The sequence below is a fragment of the Nicotiana tabacum genome, chromosome 9 (genome assembly GCF_000715075.1).
Source record: "Nicotiana tabacum cultivar K326 chromosome 9, ASM71507v2, whole genome shotgun sequence".
NCBI classification, from domain to species: domain Eukaryota; kingdom Viridiplantae; phylum Streptophyta; class Magnoliopsida; order Solanales; family Solanaceae; genus Nicotiana; species Nicotiana tabacum.
The window spans coordinates 40,882,778-40,896,678 of record NC_134088.1 but is presented as its reverse complement, the minus strand read 5'-3'; the positions used below and the strand labels follow the sequence as shown (position 1 = coordinate 40,896,678).

The window sequence follows — 13,901 nt, the reverse complement described above, 5'->3', positions numbered from 1 at the left end:
CATGGTGTACTCACACTATAATTTTGTATATTTTTGTGTAGATTCAGGTATTGGAGATAACGGACTCACGCAGAGTTAGCTTCTTGATCACGAGGATTCAAGGTAGAGCTGCTTGGTCGTCGCAGTCCCTTGGAGTCCTTTTCTTTTTTATTATACTGTTAATTCTATATCCGAACAATATTGTATTTTATTTGAAGATATTTCTATGTATTTAGCTAGAGTTTGTGACTCTGTATTACCTAGTTTTTGGAGGTTGTTGTGATTATTGTCGCGTAGGCTTGTTTCACCTTTATTTCGGTATTTATATTAAACTCTATTTTAAAATATCATTGTTAAACTGGCTTAATTGTTGTAAGTAATCGGCTTACCTAGTCTTAGAGACTAGGTTTCATCATGACACCTAAGGCGGAATTTTGGGTCGTGACAAGTTTCTTCATCAGTTTGGGTGGCTGTCCTATTTCTCAGAAATTCAAGAAGCAACCTTCCGTCTCCTTGTCTTTTGTTGAGGCGGAGTACAGATCTATGCAACAGGTCGTTGCTGGGTTAACCTGGTTAGCTCGTCTTCTTGAAGATTTGTCTATGCCTCATATTCTACCCATTCCCCTTCATTCTGATATCCAAACTGCTATATACATCGCCAAAAATCTCGTCTTTCACGAGTGGACGAAACACATTGAGCTTGATTGCCATTTTATTAGGTAGCAATTTTAGTCTCGTCACATCTCTCTTTCTTTTCTTCCTATCCGTTCTCATTTGGCCGACATTTTCACTAAACCTTTCTCTAGGCCTCTTCATCATGATATTTTGGGCAAGTTTGGGGTTCATTCTTCCCCCTCCAATTTGAGGGGAGGTGTTGGCAATGGTGCTAAACTCAGAGAAGACTCTGGCGGCTAGGGTTACGAGTTTAGCAGATGAAGCAAATGAGGCACACATCTGATTCACGGTTTGGCTCAAGAAGCAAAGAAGGGACACTTGTGATCAGGGGACTAATTCATTAAGTGACGTGTCATGCACTCAGTCGTCGGATCTGTGTCTGGAAGCTTCTTATGTGTATGCGTGTTGTAAATACCTAGCATATATTATTTATATATTTTCTGTTTTTTTAGCTGGAGCATGTGAGGAACCTTAGCTAAAACACGAGAAAGGCGGTTATTTTTAGTTGAGACCGTAGAGTGTATAGAACGACTAGCTATTTGTACAGATATTTCATTTTGAGTAGAATGAAAATGATTTTCTCCTCCAATTAGTTTTCTTCTTGCCCAAATTTTACGGTCACTGCAACCTCCATGAAAGAAGTGAAAGGCGCACCACTGCTGCCGTTCAGGAAATATATACTTAAAGGTTTGTTGTTGTATTTGCCTCTGCATCTGTATCGAAACCAAGAGATGAGTCATCCAGATCCAGTAGGCTTCCATCGTCCTTAAAAGAGTGGGACAAATTTTTGAAGAAAATATCATGTGCATGCATATGTAAAGCTGTAACTTAAAGAAAGAGCAGCTTCGTGTATCATCCCTAGCCTTGGTACTTCTAATATTCTGACATATGAATTCAATCACCTAGTTCAGTATAAAGGAGTTCTTGAAACACTATAGAATCCAAAATAAAATTGGAAAAAAAAAAAGAATAAAAAAGAAAGAGAGAATTGAGTGGTGATAATAGAACTATTACCTTACATTTTAGAGTTTTAAAGTTCGATTCTCATAAACTTACGTATATCTTTTCCTGCTAGCTTCAAAGAAAATCTATATATATCCTCCACTGCCCAAGCCTCCACCATGCTAGAAAAGATTTAGGAGAAATCAGCGTACAAAGTGCACTAATTAGTGAGAACTTTATTTACAAGCACAGAAAATGTTGGCTTTTTATAAAAGTGCAAGGAGCTCAATTTTGTTCCTAAAAAAGTGAAAGCTTAAATTAAAAAATAATTGGAGTTTGGAATTGCCTAAGAGTGATCCTCACATTTGGTAGCTCCAGCGTTTAACTTGCTTTTGGGCTAATGGAACTGGCCACCGCTCCCACGAGCCTCTTTCGGAAAATTTTTGCGGTCGCCTTCTTCTACATATTTTGGAAAAGTTAAGTATCATAACAGCTCCTAGATTTTACTAAAATCACATAACTACCATTGCAAAACAAATTCTTTGTTTTTTATAGTAAATCTCCTTTTTGCTTTATTTTTAGTAAATCTCCTTTTCTTTATTTTTCTTTTTGCCTCTTTTCCTTAGCGAAAATTATGTGAGATGGTACGGTTAATAGTTTTGAACTAATATGTGGTTTTCTTGATAAATGTATCTATTCCTCATGTTTTCTCCCGTTATAAATAGAGAGAATAAGAGGCAGCAATCAAGAAGCCATTGAAGAAATTTAGTAAAAGGTTTCTTCAATGGCTATCTACATCAAAGCCTTTGTTCTTCTTCCTCTACTTTTTGTTTCATCCTACGCTAGACACAAACCTATTGACCTAGGCTTTGACAATGATGACGACTCTTCCGTTGGCATATTTGATCCTTCCCCAAAAGGACTTAAGGAATTCTTGAAACACCTCGACGGCAAGAAGAAGAACAAGAAGAAAAGCAAGAAACATGACCTTATATTTCCCGAATTTCCTTTTCCCGAAGAGGAGCAAGAAAAGGAAGAAGCACCACTAGACCCGGCCGTCAATGCGAAGCCGGATTTCGAGACGGCAAATCTTGGTGGTTGGATGGTGCATTCACCAAATGTTGGTGTTGCAGCCATGCATATACAATTGATGCCAAACAACAAGGCTGTTTGGTTTGATACCACAAATCTTGGACCATCAGCAATTCAACACAACCCTCCATTTTGCAAGCCTGTCCCAGATAGGCCTGGTGAGACAGATTGCTTTGCTCATGCCGTTCAATATGACATTGAGAGTGGTCAAGTTAGGACATTGAAGGTTTGTTACCTGCTTATGTCCATGTCCTATTTTTATGAACGAAATTTTACCCAACACACGCATGCATACATATGCATGTGGATTTCAATTAAAAAGATTTCTTCTTCCTTTTTTTTTTTTGGTAACCTAGCATTTCACTAATTACAAAGTGAAATATTTACAAATTAACTAGACCAAAACTCAGTCGGTCCAGCATATACAATGATTTTTATATACAAAACATATACAAGTGTTTTTTTTCTTCGCTGTTATATTATATAGGAAGTTTGCTAAAGATTTGTGCTACTGGATCAGTCTTTCCCCGCAATTGCACTAAAGAGGTTTTTCTTGAATATCACTAATTCATAATTACTTTTATATCATTATGTGCATTTCTTATTTCCTATACAATTTAATTAACCTTTATTTTCTGAACGTTTGTATCTTAAAACGATAGCAGTTGAATTCAATTACATTTTGTTTCCGTATCGATTTTCAGTTTTTAAATCAGACAGCTGTCTTTAATATAAATGGGCATTCTTTCTTATCTTCAATTGATGTTCAGATAATGAGTGATCCATGGTGCTCATCGGGAGGTTTGTCATCTAACGGCGACCTAATAAGCACGGGAGGTTTTAAAGAAGGAATCCGAAGTATCAGAATCATGAATCCATGTGATAACTGCGAGTTCCAGGAAAATGCCAACGGGCTTGCTGCTATGAGATGGTACAATATCATTCCAATTTTATTTTTCAAAGGGTTTAACTCTATGCACTATCCGTGCATACTATCAGTTCATCTCAAAGATAATGTTTATAATGAGTAACCCAAAAAATAAGACAAGTAACACTCCCTTTTCAAAAATTAGAACTCACAATTTCCAAAAATTCATAACAGGTACGCTACTCAACACATGCTTGAGAACGGTAGCTTCATTCTTGTTGGAGGTCGTGGTGCACACAACTACGAAATCATTCCACCAGGAAAATTGCAATTCCAGGTGCAACAATTCGGGTTAAATTTCCTTGCTGAGACCGAAGACGAGAAAGAGAACAATCTCTACCCATTCGTCAATCTTCTCCCTGATGGGAGCGTATATATTTTTGCCAATGATAGATCAATAATCATCGACCCTTATAGTGGAAAAACAATCCGCGAACTTCCTAAACTTGCTGGAGGCTCGAGAAACTATCCGGCATCAGGAATGTCCGCACTTTTGCCAATCAATCTCAATACTCCTAAGCCTGAGGATGCTGAAGTTGAAGTCATTGTTTGTGGTGGAAATACTCATGATGCCTTCAAGTACTCGGAGAATCCGCCAAGACAATTCTTCCCTGCATTGAAAGATTGTGGAAGGATATTATTATCAAACAAAGCAGGAGCTCAATGGGATATTGAAGAAATGCCCTCAGCAAGAGTAATGGGAGACATGTTGCTTCTTCCAACTGGAGATGTATTGATCATTAATGGAGCTAAAACAGGTACTTCTGCATGGGATGCTGCTGAGGAACCTAATCTTGTCCCACTTATTTACAGCCCAACCAAGCCAAAAGGACACAGGTTTAAGGAATTGGCCCCTACACAGATTGCAAGAATGTACCATTCTGTTTCTGCTGTTTTGCCAGATGGTAAGATTTTGGTGGCAGGCAGCAATACACATGCTTTGTATGATTATCAGGCTAAGTACCCAACTGAATTGAGAGTGGAGAAATTCTCACCTCCTTACTTGGCACCTGAGTTGGATCAGCATAGGCCCCAAATTCTTGAGAATGGAGCCAACAAGGAAATGAGATATGGCCAGGACTTCAGTCTCAATATCAAGTTGGATCAAGTTGTAGATAAAACTGACATTAAGGTAACCATGTATGCACCACCTTTCACCACCCATGGCTACTCTCAGGGACAGAGATTGCTCCTTTTGCAGCTTAAATCTGCAACAAACCAACAGGTCACTGTAGTCGCACCACCCTCTGGCAAGCTATCTCCTCCAGGCTACTACTTACTCTTTGTGGTTCACCGCGGCGTGCCTAGCCGTGGAATGTGGGTGCGTATTGACCAATAGAAAATTATGATCAGCATCCCCAAATTAAATTCTTGTATTATGTATACTATTCATGTTATACATACAAAAACAAATAGATAACAATATCATCTATCAGACCTTTGCTCTCTTGTTTTAATTTTTATAGGTCAGAAACAAGGCATGTTGTACACTAAGTATTACTATATTTGTTTACCCGTAAAATGGTACATTTGAATTTATATGTGGTTTCTAGACAAGTGAATTAATTCGATCCTGAAATAATAAAAGAATTGAAGAAATATGCAATACTTATCCTTGAGATAAAGATGAAATAGCACAAATAGTAATTCTGGGAGCAAGGCTTTCAGGCACAACAATAATGAAATCAAAAAATAAGAAGATAAAGTTGTATAGAGCTTTGAATAGATTATAGCGTAAGTTTGCCAGAAAATTCGTGTCCTTTACAATGATAACATAGATCACTATTTATAGCTGCATCTAGGGAACAAGGTCCTAGGATCATGCCCTTCTTTAATGTCAATTATGAGGGTCATTGAAGAATGCATAACGGTGAGCATAAATGACAAATTCTTTGTAACGGGCAGTGTATTATATATTGTAGAATATTTTCTATTAAATGCTACCGGGCAGCAGGTATTTATTGCATCTTTATAAGCATCATTCTTTCCGGTAACAAATGGAATAGTTGTCTTCTGTTTTAGCTATTCTCTGCCTTCGGCTCCACGTGTCACTCTCTTATGCAATTACTTAGCATAGCATATTTTTACCCTATACAGATAGTTCTCCTGCTTTCCGGTGACATAACTTTGTCACCGGAAAGTTGTAGAAATATTCTTTTTGGCGGGAATTTCTGTGACCCCCTCTAAAAAGCTTCTGATAGTTGATTAGATGCACGTCTCTCCACATTTAATGCCCCGAACACGCGTTATCCCACGATTCAGCATAACTTTTGCCGGTTATCGAGGTAATTATGGCCACGAATTTAGCCGCATAAACCTTTATTTATACGCTTCACTCTCCTTTATTCACACCCCATAATTCTTCAAACTCTCTTCATTCAATTTGTACTCTGTTCTTCAACCTTTCTTTAACTCCCCTCATACGAGAAAAGCTTTTCCTTCTTCTATAACATACAATGGCTTCTTCTTCAAAAACTACCAGTTCCTCAAAGAACAAAAAAAAAGCTGATGAAGCCGCTCCTCCTATAGGGAGCACCATCATCCCTAGAAGTCTTGTCACAACTAAAGACTTTGAAGAGAAATTTCCTTCCGTTAGCTCTCGTACATGGGCCGTTAGCAGATATCCTTCTTTCATCCGTCCTTTCAGCATTACTACTGTGAAGGAAGATTGTCATTGCTAGGACTTAGACATTATTGCTCCTGATCTGGTGGAGTGGGTAATCTTACCCAAGAAGGGTTTTACGTACTTCTATATGTATCCCTTTACTTTGGGGATATTTTCTTTGAGCGGAGAGCTTAACTCCATTATTGCCGAGTTTTGCCTCCTCCACCAAGTGTGTTTGGCCAAGGTGAGTCCCTCTGTGTGGAGGACAATTGCTTGACTTCGACGCCTATGCCAAGAAACGGGGGAGGAGTTATCCCTAACTCACGTGATGAACCTTTATTCCCCCAAGATCTTCCGTGGGGGATGATTAACTTCAGCAAGTGAGGCCACCATGCACTACTATCCACCATGGATGATGGTAACCAACAACTGCTACATCATCTCCACTGGCCGCATCGGTCCGAGAAGAGGTTGTTCCTCTTCCCCAGTCCCCAGTTTATGGGAATTTGGGGTAAAATTATGTTGCCCCCTCAGAAGATCCGCAAAGGAGGAGGAGCGTTACTCTTGGTCTCCATCAGATGTAATTTGCTATCCCGGCCGGTAGAACTTGCTAACTATCTGAAACCTTTGGCTTCAGAAAAAGATTGGGAAAATATACAGGCTCTCTCGGGAGAGTGCTTGTTGAACAATGCCATGCACAACGCCGCAACAGTACATTCTTCACTTCTTTTGTCATTTCTCCTGTTCTTGACTGAATAAATATCATGAGTTTGCATTTTCTTCCCTCGGGATATGAGTGATCGACCACTCTCGGAATCGAGCAAGCAGAGCCTGGACCTTCACTACGTAGTGTTGCATGCGCTCCTCTTTGGTTTCGAATATCCCATAGACCTAATTTACCACCAGTTGGGATCGCAATTGATTTCTATGACCTCGAAATCTAGTCCCCGGGCCAGTTAGAGTCCTACAATCAAAGCTTCATACTCTGCTTCGTTGTTAGTTAAAGGGACCGTTCTTATGGCCTGCCTCAGGGTTTCTCCCGAAAGCATGATTAATACTATGCCAAGCCCGGACCCCTTTACATTGGAATATATGTCCGTAAATAAGGTCCAAACTCCCGATTTTGATTCTGACACCATCACTGCTTCTTTGGTTGCCAGAGGTAACAATCCTGGATTGAAATCGGCCACAAAGTTGGCCAAAACTTGTGACTTAATCGCAGTCCTAGGTTTATATTCTATGTCAAATTCACTCATTTTGACGGCCCATTTGGCCAATCTACCAGAGAGTTCAGGTTTGTGAAGGATATTCCGCAGGGGAAAGGTGGTCACCACAGCTATCGGGTGACATTGGAAGTAAGGCCTTAGCTTCTGAGCGGTGACTACGAGAGCTAAGGCCAGCTTCTCCAAATGCGGGTAGCGCGTTTCTGCTCCTGTTAAAATTCTACTAAAATAATAAATGGGAGATTGCGTACCTTCATCCTCATAGACTAAAACGGCGCTTACCGCTACCTCCGAGACTGCTAGGTAGATTTATAGTGTTTCACCTTCCTTTGGTTTTGATAGTAACGAAGGGCTTGACAAGTACCTTTTCAAATCTCTTAAAGCATGTTGGCATTTTGGGGTCCATTAGAAATTGTTTTTCTTTTTGAGAAACGCAAAGAAACGGTGGCATTTCTCTTTGATGACCGGGAAATAAACATACTCAAAGCGGCCAATCTCCCTGTGAGCCTTTGAAATTCTTTCATGCTTCATAGCTGGTTCGGGATGTCTTCGATGGCTTTGATCTTATCAAGGTTTACCTTAATCTCCCTTTGTGATACCAGAAATCCCTAGGAACTTGCCGGAGCTGACCCCGAACGTGTACTTCTCAGGGTTAAGCTTCATGTTATTCTTCCTTAGGATGTCAAAAGTTTCTTGCAAATGCTTAAGATGATAACCTGCATTAAAAGACTTAACAAGCATATCGTCTATGTAAACATCCACTGTTTTCCCTATCTGTTTTTCAAACATCTTGTTTACGAGCCGTTGATAAGTGGCTCTGACGTTCTTTAGCTCGAAGGGCATCACATTATATATGTGCCGAAATTTGTTATGAACAAAGTCTTTTCCTGATCCTCCGGGTTTATCTTAATTTGGTTGTACCCGGAATAAGAATCGAGGAAAGTCATTAACTCGTGCTCGGCCATTGCATCGATCATTTGATCGATGTTTGGCAGTGGGAACGAGTCTTTTGGGCACGCCTTATTCAAGTGCTTATAATCAATGCACATGCAAAATTTATTGTTTTTCTTAAGAACTACTACTACATTATCTAGCCAGTCTGGATACTTTACCTCTCGGATCGAACCGATATCAAGTAGGCGAGTTACTATTTTTTTGATGAATTTATTCCTGACCTCCGCAATAAGGCATTTCTTTTGTCTTACCGGAGGGATGTTTGGATCCAAGCTTAGCTTGTATATGGCCACTTCCGTTGGGATGCCTGTCATATCCGCATGCGATCACGCAAAACAATCGACATTATATTTAAGAAATTTAATAAAGCCAAACCTGAGCCCGAGGTGAAGTCCTGTCCCCAAGTGGAATTTCCTCTTCAAAAACTTTTCAAACAATGCAACTTGCTCGAGCTCTTCCGTTGTGGACTTTGTTGCATCCGTCTCTTCTGGTACTTGGAAGTATCTTGGCACCTGATAAGATTCTGATACTTCTCCCCCTGGTTAACTTCACTTGATTCGGGAGAAGGCGCTGGTTCCTATAATTGCTATGCCAAATGCTCTTTCCCTTTGCTTTTGGAGACCAAAATCGCATTCATCTCTCTTGCCATCGGTTGGTTGCCTTTTATCTGTATAATCCCTTCGGGAGTTGGGAATTTTAGCAACTGATGATATGTTGATGGTACGGCTTTTATCTCGTGTAACCATTGTCTTCCCAGAATAATGTTATAACCCATACCACCGTCCACAACTTCAAAAAGGGTCATCTTCATCACCCATTCGGCATTCGTGGGCAGCAGGATCTCTCCTCGGGTTGTCACGCTTGCGAGGTTGAATCCGGCGAGGTATTTTGTGGCCGGAATGATGCTTCCAATAAGTTTGGCTTGCTCCAATACCCTTCATTGTATGATATTGGCCGAACTTCCTTGATCCACCAGAACACGTTTAATTTTAACATCTAGTACATTAAAAGAAATTACCAATGCATTGTTGTGCAGTAGCAACAGTTCGCCTGCGTCATCCTCCGTGAAAGTGATGTCGTCTTCAGCGACTTCTCGGAGTCTCTTGCTATGGGTTATTGACACCTTCGTCTTTTTTGCTGCCGAGAAGGTAACCCCGTTGATCTCGTTCCCTCCAAAGATCATGTTGATCGTCTTGCGCAGGGGGTCTTCTCCTGCTTTTGAATTCTCCGCGTTATCACGGTTATGAACGTAATTTTTCTTGGCCCGGTCACTTAAGAATTCCCTGAGATGGCCATTTTTCAGTAGTGATGCCACCTCTTCACGCAGATGTCAACAGTCCCCAGTAGGGTGGCCATTTGTCCCATGGTATTTGCACCACAAATTGGGATCCCTCTTTCTGGGATCGGACCACACGATCTAGAGTAAGAAGAAAGAGTGACAATCCTAAATGCCCTGTAGCCTCCTGCTTATAAGTGTGGTGCACGACACACCCATAAACAAGACTCTACTAGACACGGCTTGTAGACTCCCTAGGACAGAACTGCTCTGATACCACTTTTGTCACGACCCAAACCGATGGGCCGCGATGGGCACCCGGTACCTTACTCAACCGAGTACCAACGTAACGTATCTTTCTTATTACATCATCATATACACGTGACATACGAGCCTAATAGACCAACATCATCAATTATAAACTCAAAACATAGGCCGACAAGGCCGTACAATCTTTTACGTACACGACATGTGTCTGCAAGCCTCTAAGAGTACATAAATATCATAAAGGTGAGGACAGGGCTCCGTCATACTAATCAGTACATGTCCTAATCATATTGACCACATAAGCAACTCCGGAACAAATGGAGTGCACCAACATCTTCAGCTGAGCTGATTGCCTACTTGGAGGACTCTCGACCTGTCTATTGAGACCTGCGGGCATGAAACGCAGCGTTCCCAGGCAAAAGGGACGTCAGTACAAAAAATATACCGAGTATGTAAGCAATAAAAATCAATAAATAATAGACATGAGAGAAACATGGAGTAAAAGACTCAACATGTACGTCTGCATAGATATGTAAATCATTTTATTTTTATAATGTCATGCATATGCGTATAAATGTCATACCATGCATTGGTATATGCGTTCAAAATATCATCAAGCCTCTGAGGGCATCCCATTATATCATTTCGGCTATTGTGGGTAAATTATCAACGTATACCAACTGATCAGGTGGTGATGCGTATATAATGACATAACCTTTTTCATATCCCATATACATATAATATACGCGTATATAACGACATCTGGTCATGGGTCAATGTACATGTATAAATGCATGAAATGCATAAGAATTACGTTCGTAAGATTTCTTGGATTGTCATAAAATCAATATACCTTTCGGATAAACTTTATCAAATACGTATCCCATGAACAAAAGATATAATAATAATTCGCATGGGGAATCAATAACATAGACACCCCTAATACTTCTATGAATAGAGTCATTTATAAAATATTGTGCGTTTACTTATTTCGTTTGTATCGTATGGATCATGCCAAAAAGAAAGAAGGGATAGCCTTAACATACCTGGAGTAGGGAAAAATACGTATGATGTTCTTGGAAAAGGTTGTACTGTACTCCTTCAGAACACCAAAAATTTTGTGTTGCTAATTGTGCTAAGAAACTTCGTTGGATTTTGGTTGAATAAATCACGTTGTCAATGTAATGTTTAGAATCTGATTGAAGTGGTTTGAGAATGAAATTTGTTGAAAACTTATAAGAATTGCTAACTTCTCACTTCTGATTGTTGTGTGGATAAGGAATTGTAGGAATTTTGGTTGAATTCTTATTAAAGTAAAGATTTGCTACCTCCCAAACATATGTACTTTCATTTCCATTTTATGATTTAAGGGAGGTTATTGCTTTGTCAAATTGAGTTGGCCCCACTTTGATGACTAATGTCACATAATCTTACTAAATTTTTGCCACCTTTCAAGTATTATATAAGAGTCACAATGTTTAGATTAATGGCCTGCCACGTTTTTGTAGTCCAAACTTTATCCAAAATCACCATTAATTAACCGCTAATCTTATGATTAATTTGATAATCTTTCACTATCCAATAATTAACCAATTACCCACATAATTAAGAATTACTTCAAATTACTTAAAATACTACTCACTTTTAATATACCTTATACATCTTACAATCATGGTCATGTAGTACTTTGTATGACACTAATCCATAAATATCGGGTATTATAGCTCGGACTATATTTGTTTTTCCAAATCGAAAATCTTCAACGAAACTCATTATCTTTGATTCGTTCACCCTTTAACCTTCACGGCACTTTACTTATCGCGTGTTATAAGTAGCATAAATGCCTATCACCTCAAAAATAATCTCATCCCCGAGTCTACATCGATTAACTTACGACGAAGCTTTTACGTACGAAAATGCGGGATGTAATATCTCATTTCCGAGCTTTCATCAATTTACTTATGGCATATATGAAAATATGGGGTGTAACATCATTCTCCCCTTTGGAACATTCTTCCTCGAATGTTATCGATGCACTTATCATTCTCATAACCCATTGCTTTTGCGAATACTTTAATATTCTTCTAGCCATGTAGGCAACTGTTCTTTGAATAAATCCAAATTCTAGGGTATTTCCCCTTTTAGTCCTCTTTCTCATACCATGACTTGTGGTCGAGATCTTTCCAATCTCGTAACTGTTGCTACCTCCTGTCATGCATCCTGTATGACTCTGACTTTGTAAGTGCGCCGATGCGACTCTTCTCTTCTTTTCCTTCCAGCTTTTAGCCAATCTCTAGGCCTCACTTTGTAAACATATACAGATCTTGACAAGATGTCCCTCTGGGCATCTATAGGTATACTTGAAGTTCTTTGCTCGGTACCCTTTTTTAAACTTACGAATATTGCTATATCTTATTTCATAGGTCTGTTTATCCGTTCGTATGACTCTACCGCATCTAGGTAGGTCATACTATACCATAACTTCTTACTTTGATTTATCGTTACTGAGGTATGTTGCCGAACTCTAGGTTACTTTTATTACTTATCCCATATGTATAAATCTAAGTCCTTTAATGCTTCCTCGTTATTTGTTCATCTTAAGAATGACGGCCTAATCTCACCTCATACTTTGTGACTTGTGTCCATCCATTGTTGATTCAACTCAATATTGATCTATCATCTGCCACTGCTAACTTGATCTCTTATGTAACACTGCCGCTAGGGCTCACATCTCATTGGGGACATCTGGAGTAATTAGATTGGTCCACCTAGGGGCGATACTGTACTTCAATAACCATACTTTATAGCATCCCAATATGACTCACTTATATGGGTATTTTAATCCTGTACAATTCATGAAATCCCTTCAAACCATCACTCAATCGAAGGTCCAAACGTCATCCTTCATTTATCACAAGTATACCCTCAATTTACTACCAGGGCAACATTCCATCTTTTTTAAATGCTATTAGTCTTAGACTCTTTTGAGTTCATTCAGGCTGAACTTTCTATAACTTAGAGAAACCATCAGCTCTTTTGTCTTTATGGACTTAATCCTGATAACTTATCCATTCCCGTAACCTTCTCACTTGCCATTCCTTATTCTTACTCATGTCTTTCCAAAACCTTGTCGCTCTACCATACTTTAGCTTGTGACCTACACATATTCATTTATACTACTCGTAACCTTCCTTCAACTTGCTTGTACCATAGATTCCCTTGCGTTATTCTGGAATATCAAGCGAGACATCACATCATTTCTAACTCTTCTTTACTCTCGTAATTGGACCTCTCGATACCTAGAAATAGCACTTTTGTCACTAACGACACCGCTATCATTCCTGGATACTGAATCCCCACGCTTCTAGCTTTCTATCCGTAGTATGGACTATTCCCAACCTTCTACATTTAAGTATCTCGTACGTTGTTCACTTTTACCTTACTTACCTTAAAATCTCGCATCACGTATTCTATTTCTTTCATGACCTCCCTTTCACATAGGTATAATTCACATCCACAACTTGAAGCTCTATTATAATACTTGTACCTCTAGTGCACACACAATCTGGTGGGAGCTTCATACTGACTTCTTGTGAGGGTGGTACTTTTCTGAATGGCTTTATCGTAGAGCCGTTATAGAATATGGTTAATGTACTATCTCTCTTATATTTAAGAGTGATCCTGCAATGTTCTCAATCACGAGGTCTAAAATTTTCTTGGTCCAATAATCAGACTCCTGATTTACTGAGTTGATGTAACTCTTTAGTTTCCTCTTCCTTCTAGTCAGCCTTCATGTAGGCTTAAACTATCTTCCGATATGCAGCTCATGGGATTAGTTATTACTTTATCATATCATGGGCGCTATAGACTATCCATGATACAATCTTCTAACAATTCCATCCTTTGTCTATGCCCTGGGCTCAATTCTTTCTTTTACTTATACCGGAGTCTTCTACGGCT

The 13,901-nt window shown here is 39.3% G+C and overlaps 1 protein-coding gene across 1 annotated transcript; it reads left to right on the top strand.

Annotated features, from left to right (window-relative positions):
• Positions 1–2,334: 2,334 nt before the first annotated feature.
• LOC107766488 (putative aldehyde oxidase Art an 7) lies at positions 2,335–5,155 on the top strand. The gene is made up of 3 exons (XM_016585284.2): positions 2,335–2,914; positions 3,459–3,619; positions 3,791–5,155. The coding sequence occupies exons 1-3, from the start codon at positions 2,381–2,383 to the stop codon at positions 4,953–4,955; spliced, it is 1,860 nt and encodes a 619-aa protein (XP_016440770.1). The 5' UTR covers positions 2,335–2,380; the 3' UTR covers positions 4,956–5,155.
• Positions 5,156–13,901: the final 8,746 nt, after the last annotated feature.

Coding starts and splice junctions, on each gene's coding strand:
- LOC107766488 (XM_016585284.2), top strand. CDS start 2,381: ATGGCTATCTACATCAAAGCCTTTGTTCTTCTTCCTCTACTTTTTGTT. Junction 2,915..3,458: donor GTCAAGTTAGGACATTGAAG/GTTTGTTACCTG, acceptor ATTGATGTTCAG/ATAATGAGTGATCCATGGTG. Junction 3,620..3,790: donor GGGCTTGCTGCTATGAGATG/GTACAATATCAT, acceptor AATTCATAACAG/GTACGCTACTCAACACATGC.